This window comes from Octodon degus, unplaced genomic scaffold (genome assembly GCF_000260255.1).
Source record: "Octodon degus isolate 3935 unplaced genomic scaffold, OctDeg1.0 scaffold00092, whole genome shotgun sequence".
NCBI lineage: Eukaryota > Metazoa > Chordata > Mammalia > Rodentia > Octodontidae > Octodon > Octodon degus.
The window spans coordinates 2,238,990-2,257,735 of NW_004524668.1; the positions used below are offsets into that span (position 1 = coordinate 2,238,990).

At 44.9% G+C, this 18,746-nt stretch overlaps 1 protein-coding gene and 1 pseudogene across 1 annotated transcript; one reads left to right on the forward strand and one right to left on the reverse strand.

Moving 5' to 3' along the window:
* Window positions 1-1,148: 1,148 nt before the first annotated feature.
* Pithd1 (PITH domain containing 1) lies at window positions 1,149-16,468 on the reverse strand. The gene is made up of 6 exons (XM_004637605.3): window positions 16,184-16,468; window positions 15,434-15,477; window positions 15,028-15,105; window positions 3,581-3,685; window positions 2,701-2,809; window positions 1,149-2,128 (listed from the first exon to the last, which is right to left on the reverse strand). The coding sequence occupies exons 1-6, from the start codon at window positions 16,379-16,381 to the stop codon at window positions 2,027-2,029; spliced, it is 636 nt and encodes a 211-aa protein (XP_004637662.1). The 5' UTR covers window positions 16,382-16,468; the 3' UTR covers window positions 1,149-2,026.
* LOC105743030 lies at window positions 10,124-10,454 on the forward strand (annotated as a pseudogene).
* Window positions 16,469-18,746: the final 2,278 nt, after the last annotated feature.

The window sequence follows — 18,746 nt, forward strand, 5'->3', positions numbered from 1 at the left end:
TTACTAGTGGGACTTAGGAAAGGCCAGTCTTGTGTGAGATTTCCAACCGGGTCTTTGCCTTTATCTAAATTAAAACATAGCCCTTATTTTAATTCTCAAAAATATCCAGCTGAAGGGTTACAAATGTTGCTCATTGGTACAGTACTTGCTGAGCATGTGTAAGGCCCAGGATTCAATCCCCAGGACCACACACACAAAAAGCCCCAATTTGCCCCATACAAACCCCCACAGAAACAATGGCTGATCATCTTGGGTGTGATGCTTATGACATCATAAATGGCACTTGCATTCTCATTTCAGACTGTGCTTTTGTGCTTTTTGAGACCAAGTTATGCTATGTAGCCCAGGCTGGCCTTGGACATGCGGTGATCCTCCTGCCTCAGCCTCCTGAGTGCTGGGATTATAGGTGTGCACCACCATGCCCAGCCAGCCTGCATTTTAGAATTTTGAGGCCCAACACTAGAGGTAGCCGACTTGAAGACAGGCTAGAACACGTGGCTATACTCTTCTGGTAACAGTGGGCTCACCCCTCGGAGGAATTTTCTGAAGAGGATCAGGTTCAACAGTAAATGATGCCCCGTATCAACTATTCCTACTTTAACAAGGGCTGGAATATTGACCATTTAAATCTCCTTTTCAGCTACTATACGTAAACTGCCACACTGACATTCAAATGTTAAATCCAAGCGTTTGGTCCACCTCTGGATGGAATGTGCTGCTCTCACTGTCTCATCTGCAGGTCTCCTGATGTGCTCAGAATCTGTTCTCCCTTGTTTCTGTAACTATCACTCTGCACATAGCTTTCCTTCATTAACCTGTGTCGTCCTTGCAAGATGTGGGTATAGGGGTGTTTTTACCATACTGCACACAAGCGTACTGCTGTTGTTTTTGAGTCTTGCTCTGCAGCTCACACTGGCCTCAAGCTCACAGCGATCCTCCTGCCTCAGCCTCCCAAGGGTTGGTTACAGGTGCATGCCACCATGCTGGGCCCAGAAGTTTGAGCTTTCCCGGAGCAACTGATCTAGTCTCAATTTAACTGTGGCACTTCTTATAATCTACCTGAACCAAAACAAAAAATTTCAAAGTTTAAAACAGTTCGCAGTAAAATGAAAGTTTCATCGATAATACCAAGAGCTCAAAAGATAACATGAAGTCTGGCATGGATTTATTAGGAAGCTTATTAGTCACAGTGAATAAAAGCCATGGACAGAACTCAAGAGACCTCCAAACTCAGGCACAGGGCTTACAACGCAAGTCAGAAGCTAATAAACATTAAGGAGGTTCCCAGAGGCTTTTTTTTTTTTTGGTACCAGGAACTGAACTCAGGGCCTCACGCCTGCCAGCAGGTGTTAAGCTACATCCCCTGCTCTCTTGTGAGATATTAACTAAGTCTCAATCTTATACCAACCAGGTTGCCCACAAGTACAGCAGTGACTTCAACCTCTCCCAGAATGCTTAGCTGGGCAGCAGGGAAGACCTCTCCCCACAAGCTATCACGCTTCTGCCCATGAACACTTGTGCATGACAGACACCTCCAAGCGGGGCAACTTGACGAGAAAACTGAGCAATGACAGGGACAGGCAAGCAAGGACAAGAGTTTCTAGTTAGAGGCCCTTCTGATGGCTCATACACATAGTGCTGAGGCTTCAGAAGGTTTCTTACAGCCAGGAGTTGCCATTTTTAAAAAAACAAGTCACACAAAAATCCTGCCACAAATCAACACACTTGGGATTCCATAGCCACACTGGCTGGAAAAGCAAGCATTATCCATGACTGACAGATGCCACCCAGCTTAAGACCCAATTCCTGTGGTGCCCGAGAGAATGCCGACTGTCCCTCGGGACCCACTCCACTCTCCCAGGGGTGTGGTATCTTCCATAGGCCAGGTTTCCACAGCAAGACCCAAGGACAAGGCTTGGCAGAGGCTGTGGCAGCCCTCTCCCGCTGCAGCCTCATCTCCATCCTTCTGAACAGGCAGCTGTACATCTTCCCTGACGCAGCGCATCTGTGGGCGCCTGGGCCAGCCTTAGGAAATGAAGTGTGTCTGTGGGGTGACCTGATGGACCCGGTGGTCTGCCGGGTTGGCAGATGCTTCATAGTTGCAGATGGTCACCTCGTGTCGCCGAAGCTGAAGGAAAATGGAGACGAGGTCAACCAGCCAGAAGAGAATATCCTTCCCCAGAGCACACATGGAGCGATCCCAGTCCGGTTCTTTCCTAGGGTCATCTCTAAAGACCCCTCTTTTCATCCTGATGAGCCCATAAAGACCATTATCAGGGATTCACCTCAACGGGAGAAACCCACTTCCCTGCCCAGCTTCCCTCCTCTAGGAGGGCACTGTGAGACCAAAACACAGTCCATCTTATTTATCATCTCATCTCTGGTGCCTACAACAAGAAAGATCCAGGTATCTTGTTTTTTGGGGCTGGGATTAAGCCAAGGCTTCATGTAAGCTAAGCACAGGCTTCACCGCTGAGCCACATCTCTGGCCCTGATCATGTAACATGAAGAACGTAAAAGTGAAAAACTGTGCATTGATCTGAATTACACAATAACCTATTACAAATACTTCTGGCAATAGTTTATAATGATGAAACCAAGAAAACTACAGACAGGCAGAGGCGCTGATGCATCACCTGCTCCCCCCCCCCCCCCGCACCTGCTCCTGGGGTGCAGACCCGCCCTCACAGCCCCTCTTACCTCAGTCCATTCTCCTCTCAGGCCAATATAGAAGACCTTTGTGGTATCTGCTCCAAAGTTTTTTGAAATATGAATGGACAGATGATAGACATTTGAAAAACGAGAAATTCTTGAGCATGAAAAAGAGGGAGAAAAGCACAGGTTACTGACCAGCATGCATCTCGCCACCAGCGAAAACAACTTTAGCACCAACTTGTGGCAAAGTGCAGGCAAATGTCAGAGAACACCCTTGCGCCCTCTGGGCAAGCAATTAATGGTGTGGACATCTGCTGTGTGCCTGCCAGATCCTGTCCAAGGCAACAGAATAAACACCACAGGAAGAGGAATGAGAGGCGCTATATAACCAAGCAGGGTCACTAAAGGGTGTTTGGTGTTGACCTCTTCCTTAGGAAAGACAAAACTGGGCTGGTGAGATGGCTCAGTGGTCTAAAGCACCCACTTAGAACAAGTTAAGTTAAGCAAAGCACAGGGACCACGGTTCAATCCCCCAGCACCACATGCCAGCCCGCCCCGCCCCCTGGTGGGCTGAGCTGGCCACACACACACAAAATAAATAAATAAATTTAAAAAAAAAAGAAAGACAAAACTAATGAAAAGACACGGCAGTTCCATGTAATTCAAGTCTTTGGAAGCCCACTATGTGAAGAGGAATTCCGAAAACATGTTTCCCAAGACCAAGCTAGGAACTCATCCACATCTGCCAAGTGCCTACAAGTCAGCCAGTTTGTGGCTCGTACCAACTGCCTAAGATCAACCAAATCAATGATCGAGCCATGATCGAGCCTCCTCCAAGTTTTGACTCATTTCTCATGCTGAGAGGGAGGACACTGGCCAAAAATAAACTGAGTGACAGAGAGCAGAAGTCAGGCCATGTGCTTACTTTGTAGCATACTCTAACTCCCCTGTAACATCCGGGTTCAGACTAAAGGTCTGGTCTGGCTCTCTTTCTGTATCATCAAACGACATCTGTGGAATGTTCTTGTACCTAGGAAAGGGAAGGAGAAGAATGTCAAGAAACACATTATCACAGCTTTCAACTATCTATAACTGCAGCAAAAGGAGACCAAGCCTTGAGGTCAAGTTTTAGAAATGCCACTTAGTGCCAAGTATATATAAGTATCTTTAAGCTAATAACAAGAGCAGAGAGTAGCTCAGTGGCTTAAGCGCCTGCCTGGCAAGCGCAAGGTCCTGAGTTTGATCCCCAATACAAAAAGAAAAATACAGGCTGGGGAGAGCTTAGTAGAATAAGCGCTTACTGGCAAGCGCAAGGTCCTGAGTTCAATCCCCGGTACCGGAAAAAAAGAAAAAGAAAAATACATAAATAAGACCTGAGAACTGTAACATAGCTCAGTGGTATCTCTGAGTTAAAAAATCTCGAGAAGCAGTACAAAGAGATGGCTCAAAGGAGGTCACATGGAGCAAATGCAAGAGAAAATAAGCAACTCAGCACATTCACACCAAGCTGAGAATGTGAAATAAAACAGCTTACTCATGGAAAAGGAAAATACATACTTTGGCAGCAACATACTAAACACAGCTAAGAGATAAGATCAGGCAGCCCTATGCTCAAACATTTTGTGTCCAAAAATTACTCAATATGGTCAGTCACCTTACAGCTCTTAGATAATACAATTTGGGGATCCCTGTTTCGAAAGAGCACAAAAAGTTGCAAATTCACAAAAGGCTACAAAAGTGAAACTGCTAGTGAAGAAAATATTTATTAAAAGTCTAAGGAGGAGGGGGCTGGAGAGATGGCTCAGTGGTCTAAAGCACCTACTTGAAACAAGCTTGGCAATGCACAGGGACAGTGGTTCAATCCCCCAGCACCACATGCCAGCCAGCCCCGCCCCCTGGTGGGCTGAGCTGGCCACACACACACACACACACACACACACACACACACACACAAATAAATAAATAAATAAATGTTTAAAAAAAAAAGTCTAAGGAGGAGATGGGGCTGGTGAGATGGCTCAGTGGTCTAAGCACCTACTTAGAACAAGCTTAGCAAAGCACAGGGACTGCGGTTCAATCTCCCAGCACCACATGTCAGCCAGCCCCGCCCCATGGTGGGCTGAGCTGGCCACACACACACACACACACACACACAGAGAAATAAACAAATAAATAAAAAATTAAAAAAAAAAAAAGTCTAAGGAGGAGAGAGGAAAAAAGAAGAACTAAGATATATCATGTACAGGTCCCCTATGATGAGTGTAATCATTGTGTGTATCTGAATTGCACCAATAAACAATTTTAAAAAGCAAAGTTGAAGAGACAGCAATCTCTACAACACTCCAACTCTGAAGGACTAACCCACACAGCTCCGCCACTTCCCAACTGCTTCAGTAACACACTCACACGGGAAGGGCCGAGATTTTAGCTGCAGCAAAATGCATTTAGTTAAGAAGGCAAATGTTTCCTTCAAAGTGTTTTTAAGAATGACACACAACAGAATAATAAGAGCGCACGTTGATAAGCAGCATGAGGAGGCAACGTGGCACTGTAGTTAAAAGCAGTGTCTCCAACAACAGAATGACAGAAAATATTTGCATGTTATTCATGTGACAAGTCATTATTGATCAAAATTTAATCCTCCAGAAAATATTCCCCCTCAGTTCAAACACACTTATCCCATCATTCTTGCCACTGTCTGAAGCAGTTGTGAGTTTCTTTTTTTTTTTTTTTAATTTATGTATTTTGTGTGTGTGTGGCCAGTTCAGCCCACCAGGGGGCGGGGCTGGCTGGCATGCGGTGACGGGGATTGAACCGCGGTCCCTGTGCTTTTGCTTAGCTTGTTCTAAGTAGGTGCTTTAGACCACTGAGCCATCTCACCAGCCCCAGTTGTGAGTTTCTTAAGGAGGTGTGATACAAAGTATGATGCTACCGAGTGCCATCAAACTGTAAAAATATGACAGTCTGTGCTCGTCCACCTTATTTACTGGATCTGATATTCCATGACCTCTGGCTTCCCCAAAGTCAGAAGGACCGTGCAAGGTAAATGTTTTGAATCAATGCAGGACACCGAGGCAGCCACAAGAGCACAATTAAAGACAAAAGGACTTCCAGAATTGCTTCAGGAGGCGGAAAGAACTATAGCATGAGCGTATTTCAAGTGAAGGGGGAGTATTTTGGGGAGAATTAATGTCAATGTCTCTTTTACTTTTTCTTTCTTTTTTTTTTTTTTGAGACAGGTCTCACTATGTAGTACACACTGGCCTTGAACTCGCTTATGTAGCTCAGGCTGGCCTCAAACTCTCCAACAATCCTCTTGCCTCAACCTCCTGAATGCTGGGATTACAGGCATGCATCACATCTGGCTTCTTTTTTTTTTTAAATTAAAAATATAAACATGATTAGATTTTTGTTTTGTTTTTAATGTATTTGGTACAGGGTCTACAGGGTCTCACTATGTAGATCGGACTGCAGTGATTCTCCTGTTTTTTAGCCTATCAAAGCTCTGGGATTATAGGCACGTGCCACCACACCCAGTCTGCCCAGTCCCAATCCCCATCTCAGCGTGCCCTGGGGACGGGACCAGCACAGCAAGCCGGGAATCAAACCCTGGCCACTGTGCTCTGCCTAAGCAGGCGCTTTAGTCCACTGAACTATCTGGCCAGCCCACATCTGGCTTTTAATATGATACATTTTTAAAATTTTAATCACATACTAGTTTTTTTTTTTTTTAATTTATATGTGTGGGGGGGCAGCTCAGCCCACCAGGGGGCGGGGCTGGCTGGCATGTGGTGCTGGGGGATTGAACCGCAGTCCATGTGCTTTAGCTAAGCTTGTTCTAAGTAGGTGCTTTAGACCACTGAGCCATCTCACCAGCCCTAGCTTTCTTTTTTGAAATGGACTCTTATTATGTAGTTCAATCTGTCCTTAAGCTCACTGTATGGTACAGGCTAGGCTTATATCCACACTGATCCTCCTGATTCAACCTCTCAAATGCTAAGATTATAGGTATGCACACCATTGCTGGTTTAAACACAAAACTAAGTTTTGATTATACAGTACCTCATATATAGAAATCAAAACAATAACTGGGGTGTGATAGGCACATGCCAATAATCCCAACACTCAGCAGGCTAAAATAGGAGGATTGCCACAAATTTGAGGTCAGTCTGGGCTACAAAGTGAATTCAAGGCCAGCCTGAACTATTTAGCCAAGACCCTGCCTCAAAATAATTAAACAAAAAGGCCGGGGAGATAGCTCAGTAGAGTAAGCACTTGCCTGGCAAGTGCAAGGTCCCGAGTTCAATCCCCAGTTCTGCAAAAATAATAATAATAATAATGATAATAATAATAATTAAGCAAGCAAACAAACAAGTAGGCAGGCAAATAATCTGAACAGAGGCATCTCAAAACAAAATATGCAGCGCTGGTGCGATGGCTCAGTGGTCTAAAGCACCTACTTAGAACAAGCTTAGCAAAGCACAGGGACCGCAGTTCAATCCCCCAGCACCACATGCCAGCCGGCCCCACCCCCTGGTGGGCTGAGCTGGCCACACACACACACATAAATAAATAAAAAAAATTAAAAAACACAAAATATGCAAATGGCCAACAAGTATATGAAAAATGTTCAACATCACACTATCATGGAAATGCAAATCAAAATCACCTCACCCATTATGGGGTAGCTACTATCCAAAAATGCTGATGAGAAAAAAAAATGCTGATGAGGATATAAAAAAAGAGAGGCTCTCACACACCACTGATGGGACCATAATTTTGGACTGCCATAGAGGATTCTCAAAACACTAAAGAACTACCCTCTGATCCAAGAATTCTACTACTGAGTATACACATCTGGAGGAAATCAGTATTTCAAAGAGACGTCTGCACTTATCATTACCCATAAGCACCAAGGTATGGAATCAACCTAGGTGTTCATCAATGGATGAATACAGAAAGTATAGTTACATATACTACCCAACAGTATGCAGCCATAAAAAGGATGAAATCCTGTTAACTGTGGCAACAGGGATGAGCCTAGAGAATCCTGTATATGTGTATTTCATATACATAAAATGAAATGAAATGAGTCAGGGACCAAAAGACAGACACATGTTCTTATCTATAGAAGCTAAAGAAGTTGTTGTCATGAAGTACAGAGTGGAGCTGTTGTTCCCAGAGGCTGGGAAAGGTGAGGGATAAGAGGATGGGCAGAAGACATTTAATGGGTACAGGAACATAGATGGATAGGAGGAACAACCTCTAATGTTCTAAATAGCACAATAACATCCCTACAGTTGGTAACAATTAATTTACTTTTCATAACTGCTAGCAGAGAAGATTTTAGTTTTTGGGGGGTACTGAGATTAAACCTAGGCCTCTACCCATGCTAGGCACTCTACCCCCAGCCCTACAGACGATCTCTTTTCTTTTTGAGACAAGGTCTTGCTATGTATTACAAACTGGACTCATATGTAGTCCAGGCTGACCTTGAATTCACAGTGATTTTATATATATCTGAACCCGGCACTGAACTCAGGCCCTTGCGCTTGCCAGGAAGGCGCTGCTTCTACTGAGCCATCTCCCTGGCCCCTCACAGCAATTATCTTGCCTCAGCCTCTAGTACTGTGATTACAGGTTTGCACTACCACACCTGACAGAGGATTCTGAATACTCCCCACAGGAGGAAATGACAAAAAATGAAATAAAATTAAATAAAAAGTCATGGGTTGAGCTAGACTTCCTGGGTATTAATTGCAAATCTTTCAGAGTGTTTAAAGATGGTAAACAGCCAGCTGTGGCAAGCCTACCATAGGTTCTTTTGCAGCCTACCACATCACTTATGAGCTGTGTAAGGGCCGGCCTGATAGCTCAGTGGACTAAAGCAGCACAGAGGACAGGGTTCGACCTCCAACATGCCGTGCTGGCCCCGTCCCCCAGGGGCACACTGAGCCTGCGATTGAGACTGGGTGTGTTGGCATGCATCTGTAATCCCAGCGCTTTGGAAAGCTGAAAACAGGAGAATCACTATGAGTCCAATCTATATAGTGAGACCCTGTAGACCCTGTCCTAAATACAGAAAAGGAAAAAAAAAAAGCTGTGTAATTTGGGGAGATGATTTAACTTATATCTCAGTTTTATTATCTGTAAATCAAAGACAGTGATAGTGTGAATTCCATACAGCTAATATGGAGACTAAATTGGGTCAATTTTAAGAGATGGATATATTTTAAAATAAAAACACTACAAGAAGCCAGGCATGGTAACACACACATGTAATCCCAGGCACTCAGGAGGCTAAGGGAGGAGAACCACTGGAGGCCAGCCATGGGCAACTTAAGAGTGTGTGTCCCAAAATAGAAAAAACAACTAAGTGCGGGGGTATAACTCAGTGGTAGAGCATTTGCCCAGCATGAGTTCAATCTCTGGTATCACAAACACTTTACTCTGAAAAATTGGAAACATACACAAAAGAGACAAAATATAATGAATCTCCATATGCTTAACATTCATCTTTAATAACCAACAACTTCATGCCAATTTTGCCTATCACCCCCACTTTATGCTACATATTTTCTTTTCATTTTATGTATTTGGTACAGCATCTCACTACATAGCTAAGACTCATAGTGATCCTGTTGTTTTTGGCCTCCTCAGTGCTGGGATTACAGGCATGCCCCACTACATTTGGACTAGGCCACTGGCTCAGCACACCCTAAGAGTGGAACCAGTGCAGCATATAGGACCAGGGATTGAACCCTGGTCCGTGCCCTTGCCAAAGCAGGCACTTAGTCCACTGAGCTATCTCGCAAACCCTCATGCCATGTATTTTAAAGTAATCACAAATGTACTATTTCATAAGCACTTAACCCATTTCACCGATAAACACTGCAATATGTAAGGACATCTACTGAGGGGGGAGCTGTTATTATCGCTGTTTTGTTTTGTTTTAGAGACAAGATCTCACCATGGAGCCCAGCAATCATCCAGACTTAGCTTTCTGAGTGCTGAGATTATAGGTATGTACTATTATGCCAGCTAAAAATGATTTTAAAAAACATGTCAATCGGGGCCAGGGAGATGGCTCAGTAGAAAAGGACTTGCCTGGCAACCATAAGGGTCTGAGTTCAATCCCCAGATTCGCCAAAAAAAAAAAAAAAAAAAAAAAGTCAATTGTTGGGTGTGCCACTCAGTATCACAGTGTCTGCCTGGCAAGTGCAGGCAGATCCTAAGATCCTACGTTAAACTGCCAGTACAAAAAAAGTCAGGCATGGTGGTGCATGCCTATAATCCTAGCACTTGGGAGGTTGTATCAGAAGGATCACTAGGAGTTTGACCACCCTGAGTTACACAGTGAGACTATCTCTGATTAATTATTTTAAAACATATCTATAGAGGTAAGGGGGGCACCCAGTGTGGGAGTTGGGGGCAAATAAGTGGGGAACAGGACTTCTAAAAGGCCAGTATGTCTGGGAGACTGTGGTACAAGGCTATTTTCGTTGGCTATAAGCGGGGTCTGCGGAACCAGAGGGAACACACAGCTCTTCTTAAAATTGAAGGTGTTTATGCCTGGGATGAAAGAATTCTACTTGCGCAAGAGATGTGCTTATGTGTACAAAGTGAAAAACGACACAGTAACTCCAGGTGGCAAACCAAACAAAACCAGAATGATCTGGGGAAAAGTAACTTGGGCCCATGGAAACAGCGGCATGGCTCGTTCCAAGTTCCGAAGCAATCTTCCTGCTAAGGCCATTGGACACCGAATCCATGTGATGCTGTACTCCTCAAGAATTTAAGCTAGGGGCCAGGGAGATGGCTCAGCAGAATAAGCGCTTCCCTGGTAAGCGCAAGGGCCTGAGTTCAATCCCCGGTTCCGGAAAAAAAAAAAAAAAAAAATTAAACTAATGGAAAATAAAAGTACTTTTGTGCTCTTGTAAATATACAAAAACAAAAAACATATCTATACGGGGCCGGGGAGATGGCTCAGTAGGATAAGCGCTTGACTGGTAAACGCAAGGATCTGAGTTCAATCCCCGGTTCCGCCAAAAAAGAAAAAAAAAAAAAAAAAAAAAAAACATATCTATGATAACTTTTTTTTTTAGAGTCAGGATCTCCCTATGCAGTTCAGGAGACGGCATGGTGGCGCGCACCTGTAATCCCAGCTCTTGGGAGGCTGTAAACAGGCAGATCACTAGGAGTCTGATCTAGTAGTAAGACCCTGAACACTCTATACACCCTTCTCTAAAGCAAAAAAACAAAAAACATAATCCCTATGCAGTTCAGGCTGGACTTCAGCTTACTTTATAGCCCAGGCTATAAAGAATTGTTGAACTCACAACAATCCTCCTGCCTCAGCCTACCAAGTGCTAGGATTATAGGAGTGCACCACCATGCCCAGCCTATGATACCATTTTATAGTAATCAGCAATATTAATAATTAACCAAGTTAATAATTCATAATAACATTCCTTTTTTGTTTTTTGTACTTCTTGGGCTCAAAACCTCAAGTATGCTAGACAGGCACTATATCACTGAGCTATTACCTTTAGCATCATTAATTCTTCAGTATCATCTAGCATAGTGATAGCAAACTTTTTAGAAACCAAGTACCCAAACTAACCCAAAATCCATTTATTTATCACAAAGTGCCAACACTGTGATTAAACCTATATAGCAGGGTTCCAGAGTAGAAAAAACAACTCATACATCAGCAGAACAAGGAGAAAAATAATACCCATGCCATAGGTTTGCTACCATCGATCCAGCACCTAGTCTATATTCAAATTTGCCTGACTTAAGATCCTCAACTTAATCTTTCTGAATGTGGCACAACAGCAAGTCATAATTGAATAGGGAGCATTTTTTAAAATAACTTTACTGGGGGCTGGTGAGATGGCTCAGTGGTCTAAAGCACCTACTCAGAACAAGCCAAGCAAAGCACAGGGACCGCCGTTCAATCCCCCAGCACCACATGCCAGCCAGCCCCGCCCCCTGGTGGGCTGAGCTGGCCACACACACACTAAATAAATAAATAAAATTAAAAAAAATAAAAATAAAAAAAATAACTTTACTGAAATGATGGTGCATTAACCACCGCAGCATCTTAGATTTGGTAAACTGTAAGACACAAAGTCTGCTTACAGCTGTTTAGGTATTTGTACCTGCTCGCCCCAAACAGGACACATACTGAACTCCACACCCATTGTAAGTGCTTCAAATGGTGGAGGTTACCACCTTCCTGCCAGCTTGAACCACATAGTGCATGTGTGACTGTCACGGGTATGCCCCTGGTAGGTCAGAGCAGCCCAAGAACAAGTCAGAGAAGTACAGCCCTAAACACGTTAAGTCTTTCCACAATCTTGTGAAGTTGTACTATGAATATTCCCATCTCATATATGAGAAAATTAAGGCATAGAGAAGCTATGCAATATCCTAGAGTCACACTGCAGCTAGTAATTTTTCAGCCAGAATTTTGTTTCCATAATTGGGATTAAATCCAGGGAAGGCTGAGCCACAAGCCAGGGCCTTTTTATAAGACTTTTGAGACAGAGTCTTAAGTTACCCAGGCTGCCCTCAAACTTGTGATGTTCCCATCTCAACCTCACAGTACAGTAGTCCCTCGTCACTTCGCAGTTTGACTTCACAGACCCACTGTTTTACGGGTTTTCAAAAAAATATTAATCTGGGGCGCCGGGGAGATGGCTCAGTAGAATAAGTGCTTCCCTGGCAAGCGCAAGGACCTGAGTTCAATCCCCGGTTCCGAAAAATAAATAAATAAATAAATAAATAAATCTAAATTATTTACGGCAGACTTTTCACTATATTGCAGGACTTTGTGGTGATGTACAGTATTGTATAGGTATTTTGTAAAAATTATGTATGTTTATGAGTTTAGAAAAGGATTAAGAACATTTGAAGTGGGGCTGGTGAGATGGCTCAGTGGTCTAAAACACCTACTTGGAACAAGCTTGGCAAAGCACAGGGCCTGCGGTTCGATCCCCCAGCACCACATGCCAGCCAGCCCCGCCCCCTGGTGGGCTGAGCTGCCCCCCACACACAATAAATGTTAAAAAAAAAAAGAACATTTGAAGTATTTTTAAAAGTGTGGGAAAAATTTATGGGCGTGCGGGAAGGGTTTATAAAGCCTTAAAATACACATATACATACTAAAATAAATAACGTTGCTAGTTCGCTTATTTTCAATTATCACAGGGGTGTATGGAACGTAACCTCCATGATAAGTAAGGGACCGCTGTACACTGTGCCCAGCTACAGCCACAATTTGTATTCCCTTAACTCCAGAGCACACAGTGGAGCCACTAGAACAGGGACGTCTCATCTTCTAAAGTAAAACCCATCTCCCCAGTAATTGAGTCTCCAAAAGCACCAGACCAGAGTTTCCTTAAAATAATTAAATATATGGTTGTGCTTTGACTTACCTATTTTTTTTTTTTGGGGGGGTGGCTTTTTAGTTAGAGTTTTTTTTTTTTTTTTTTTTTTTGGTGGAACTGGGGATTGAACTCAGGCATTTGGCTTGCCAGGGAAGCACTTATTCCACTGAGCCATCTCCCCAACCCCTGGTTTGTTTTTTAAGATAAGGTTTTGCTAGAAGTTCAAGCTGGTCTTGAACTCACTATATAGCTAAGGCTGATCCTCCTGTTCTTGTCTCCTGAGTGCTGGAATTAATGGCATGCACCTTTTCACTCAGCTATTTTCAGTTTTCTAAGACAAGGTCTCACTATATTGCTCCATCTGGCCTTGAACTAGCTATGTACCTCAGTCTAGCTTCAATCTTGCAATCCATCCCCCTTCCTCAGCATCCCACATACTGGGGCTAAAGGTATGCACCACTGCACCCCGCTATGGATTTGCTCTTACATTTTTTTTGTTCTTGAGACAGGATCTCATTATATAGGCTAGGCCAGCTTTGAGCTAGCTATGTAGCCCAGGCTGGCCTTGAACTTACAATTCTGCCTTTCCCTCCTGAGTGCTGGGATTATAAACATGAGCCACCATACCCAACATAACTTACTTTTTTTTTTTTTTAATTATTTTATTTTTTTTTTATTATTTATTTTGTGTGTGTGGCCAGCTCAGCCCACCAGGGGGCGGGGCTGGCTGGCATGTGGTGCTGGGGGATTGAACCGCGGGCCCTGTGCTTTGCTCAGCTTAGCTTGTTCTAAGTAGGTGCTTTAGACCACTGAGCCATCTCACCAGCCCATAACTTACTTTTTTAAAATTTATTTTCTTTTTTTGCAATTTAGGGGAGAGCCTACAAAGTGTTCAGGGTCTCACTACTAGATTGGACTTGTAGTGATCCACCTGTTTACAGCTTCCCAAGAGCAGGGGATTACAGGTGCGCGCTACCACGCCCAGTCTCAATTGCCATCTCAGTACACCTCAGGGCCAGGGCCAACACAGCAGGCCTGGAGATTGAACCCCTGGCCCCTGTGCCTGTTTGCAGGCACTTTAATCCGCTGAGCTATTTGGCCAGCCCTATAATTTGCTTTTAAATTCATGTTTTTAACATTCAAAATTGTACCAAGTTCTTGAATCTCTTTAAAGTCCATTATTCAACTTTTAGGATTTGTTACTTCTTTTTTTTTTTTTTTTTTTGCAGGGCTACATCAAATGGAAGGGGAGGCAAACCAAAGGTTCTGCACATGCTAGACAAGAGGTCTACCACTGAGCTCTATCTACAGCTCCAGATGAAAGTTCTTTCATGGGATGTTCATTCGTATGTTTTTTTCCACACTCATCGGTTTTCTTCCTCTTTTAGAAGGCTGCACTGGTGTAAGATAAGCTATCACGGGAGGAATACCTCTGGGGGCAGCAGATGAGTGTTTCAAGAGGTTAGACAACTTTGTTAAACAAAGGTCATACAAACTAAGTATGAAATAGCAAAAGGAAACTCTGAAGCTAAGCCCCACAGTAGAGTCCATAAAGATCTTTTGAGATCTACAAGTAGGTTATTAACAAAGCTGCAAAGTCATCAGCACTGGCATTTATAGCTCGGTGCCTGAATGAATGGTGTAATAGTAAGCACTCTGAAAAAGAGACAAGCTGTTGGCCTTTAAAGATGCTTATTCCTAAAAAAAAAAAAAAGCATTGAACTTTGGACTGGGGATGTGACTCAATGACAGGGTGCTTGCAAAGGCCAGAGGTTCAAACCCCAGCATGGCAAAAAGGGAAATAAAAATGAGAAAAGCACATTATGATATAAATGAACATAAGACTTAACATATTCTAACAAGAAGAACATTGATCCTGGTTTTTTTTTTAAAATGGTGTTATTCTAGAATAAAGCATTACCAGAGAAAGATAAAGATAATTAGGAGCTCTGCAAGGACCTAAGCCCTCACCACTTACAGTCTCATTTCAGAGGGGTGTGAGTCATCATCCTCTCCCATTATAATGATGCCTTTGAGCTTGACATTGCCCGTAAATCTGCCAGAATGCGAAACAGAAGGTTGTCAACTTAGGGTTAAATCCTTAAACTGCTGTGATCCTGAGCAAGACCATTCCCTTTTCTGAGCTTCAGTTGATGCATCTGTCAGACTTAAAACTGGATACTACTGCTCAGATCTGCCTAGCTCTGGCATTCTGCAATTCTAAGAACTTTACCTCCATTTCCCAGCTATTTTTCAACAAATACATCTGTTCCAGCCAGCTTCAAAAGAAAGCTATCATGCTTTTCTCCTGGAGCCCACTAAAGTCATTTACCCCAATTCTAGAAACAGATGTCTGTTCTTGATGCAACCAAGGAGATACTTACGGAATATTAAACAGAAGCTCTTCATCTGCATCACTTTCAACAAACTGGAGGGGTCGGGGAGGTGGGAGGAGAAAGCAACAAACATTTGCTGAGAGCCTACACTTTCAGGCATCTCCCACCCTGTCCTACAAGTGGGGGCGCAACGCAAATAGGCAACCTTCTCCAGGTTCTGCAGGACTTACTGACCTGAAGCTAAATGACTATTGCTTCTCGACCCTTTGGCTAAGATCAAGTGATGACAACTGATCTTATTCTAATATCCATAGACCATCACCGGGTGAGTTCCTACAGGGAAGCCTCTTGAATTGCGAACCGAAAAGACTGGAGATGACGTGAATTTTTCTGGGAGGGGGCCCACGGCTTTCAAATGGCTCTCAAAGGGGTCTGTGCTCCAAATGGGAAACACCCATCATCTCCCTCGGGCGAGCTTCACCAGGTAATTTGATCAGGCAGCCACCGAGACCCATGATCAAAGGGCAGGGAAAACGCTCTTAAAACCAACCTCCCTCACAGCCCTCACGGCCCACACAGCTCCGCAAAGAACCTCGAGCTGCGCGCAGCCAAAGCAGCGCCCACTTTTTCTCTCCGGGTCTCAGTTTCCCCAGGGGCAAGAAGACAGGCGCCTCGACCCCGCTGGCCTCTCGCAAGCAGACAGCAACAAGAAAGCGCCTGGCGACCGCGCTGCCGTCCTTTTCCACCTCAGGAGCGCGGCCGACGAGCCTGCTCGCCGCCCCGACCCCGGCAGCCCACCTTGGAGCGGTCGGTCCGCTCCTCCCACGGCTTGAAGACGCCGCGGCCGCTGCCCTCGCGGCTCTCGTTGAGGCACTGCAGCCGCTCCAGGTCGATGCGCAGGTACAGGCCGTAGGCCAGGCCGCGCTGCTCTGGCGGCTCCTCGCGTTCGGCTGCACAGCGACAACCGCCTCCGCCGTGGCTGTGCCCGTGCGACATGGCGACGCCGCCACCCGAGCGTCCCTCTGGCACCGCCACGCCGCGTTCGCTCCGCTCCGGCCGCCAAGCGCCGCGTCCGCCGCGTCGTAAAAGGCGCCCGCGCGTGGCGCATGCGCCGAGGAAGAAAGGGGCGGGGCCCTGGAGATTGACGTGGGACCTGCGCCTTCTGTGTTTGACTCTTTCGGTGCTGGAAGTGAATACTTTTTTTTTTTTTTTTTTTTTTCGGAACCAGGGATTGAACTCAGACCCTTGCACTTGCTAGGGAAGCACTTATTCCACTGAGCCATCTCCCCGGCCCTGGAAGTGAATACTTTTATTCTCCCAGCTTCAGGGACCGGGAAATAGAAGGGCGGAATGAGGCATCATCGGATGATCAGAGCAGATGGCCGGGATTCGACTTCTCTGAAGTCTGCGCTCGCTGGCCACCACTTTTCTTTGGCGCTGCGGAGTGATAAGGCCCTGGCGGACTGGAAGACATCGCGTTGTCTCTGCACGGACCCACCTTGCTAACAACTTTCTCAGCCGGCTCCTGAAGAGCCGCCAGATTTGGAGGCAGCTGCTGGGTCTGCTGCTGACGGTTTGAGACTGAGTAAGTCATGTTCTTAGTTCTGAGACTTGCTCCCTCGCCTGTAAATGAAGAATGTTATCTGTTTCGTAGGATCGCAGTGAGTACGGTACTATGTGAATGCGATTCAAGAACCCAACGTAGGCAGGGCAAGGTGGGCACACCCGTAATCCAGAACTTGGGAAGCCGAGGCAGGAGTTCGAGGCCAGCCTGGGCAACAGAGCAATCTCACGCCAGCCTAAACTGCATAAGGAAACCCTGTCTGAAAAAGACCAACAAAAAACCCCAACACAGGCTGACACGAGGTAGGCGTTCAACAGCTGTTGGGTTCTGATTGTCAAATCCTACAGTGCCGCTTAATAGCTCTGTAGTGTTGGACAAGTGATTTAACCTCTCTGAAGTTCAGTTTAATCCCTGCAAAGCGAAGAATTTGAACTAGATGATGTTTTTTGTTTGTTTGTTTTTTAGATGATCTTTAAACTGCCTCTTCTGTGTGATATTTCGGAACAGTCTTTCAAACGACTACTTGTGACAGTAGTGGATCTTAAAATCCATTTGGTGGATTGTGACCGTGTTTGAACAAATAAAATAGGGTGCAACTTTTAAAAAATCAGAATGTGTCACACTTGAAGTTGCAACAGATGTAGCTTTGTTTCAGTTTGGGGTTTGTGTACTCAGGCCAGACTGAAAGTGTTTCATTTTCTGGGTTGAGGTTAAAAGCATTGAAAGTCAGTCTTTAGAGGTGAAATGATTCTGTTTTCAGATAGGATGTTTACTTACCGTTGATGGGAGAGGATGTTCCCTGCCCTTGCAGCTGGCCTAGGCTACACTGGTGAAATACAAATCAAATTATTAATCTGTTCAAGTTCCATTCATAAATATTTTGATGCCCTACTTCAGTTATTTGTGAAATAAGCAAATTTTAGTTCAAAAAGTTCAGTGGCATGAATGATTCCTATTTTCACATTGCAGACTCAAGCATGGGCCTGGCATGGTATATATATATATATATAGTGTTTGTGTAACTGAATCTTAGTCTTAGTAGCCTTTCCTTGGAAAAAGTCCCAGTGAAGGGCCAACACAGGAACCCTAGCTGGAGGTCTCACTATGACATCTTTCCTGTTACCTCCATCACTGTCTTCTGTTGAGACAGGATCTCACTAGATAGTTCAGGCTGACCTCAAAACTGGCAACAGTCCCCCTCCTGCCTCTGCTTCCCAAGTGCTGGGATTACAGGAGTGGGATTACAGGAGTGGGATTACAGGAGTGCACCACCGTGCCCTGCTCACTGTCATCTTTTATTGATGTGTGGAGCTCCATGTGCCAGGCACTGTGTTAAGCACATTGTGTCGTCTATCTCAGTAACTTGTCCTATGACTTAAGAATTTTTTTTTTTACTGGCTCAGGCTGCCTTAAGGGCAGGTTTGGTAAGGCACGGGGAGCTGGGGCTCGAACTGCGATTCCCAGGGCCTGACTGGGTTTGCCCCAGCAGGCACTTAAACAACTGAGCTAACCCACAAGCCCCGTCCTATGACTTGAAATAGATACATAACAATGTTATGTCCAATTTGACAGTGAAAAGTGAAGATAAAGGGTCAGCCAGATAGCTCAGCCGACTAAAGCGCCTGCTTAGGCAGGCACAGTGACCAGGTTCCAGGGTTCGATCCCCAGCGTGGGGGTCGGTCCCACCCCCAGGGCGCACTGAGACTGGGAGTGGTGGCACACACCTGTAATCCCAGAGTTTGGGTGGCTGAAAACAGGAGGGTCACTACGAGTCCAATCTGTGTAATGAGACCCTGT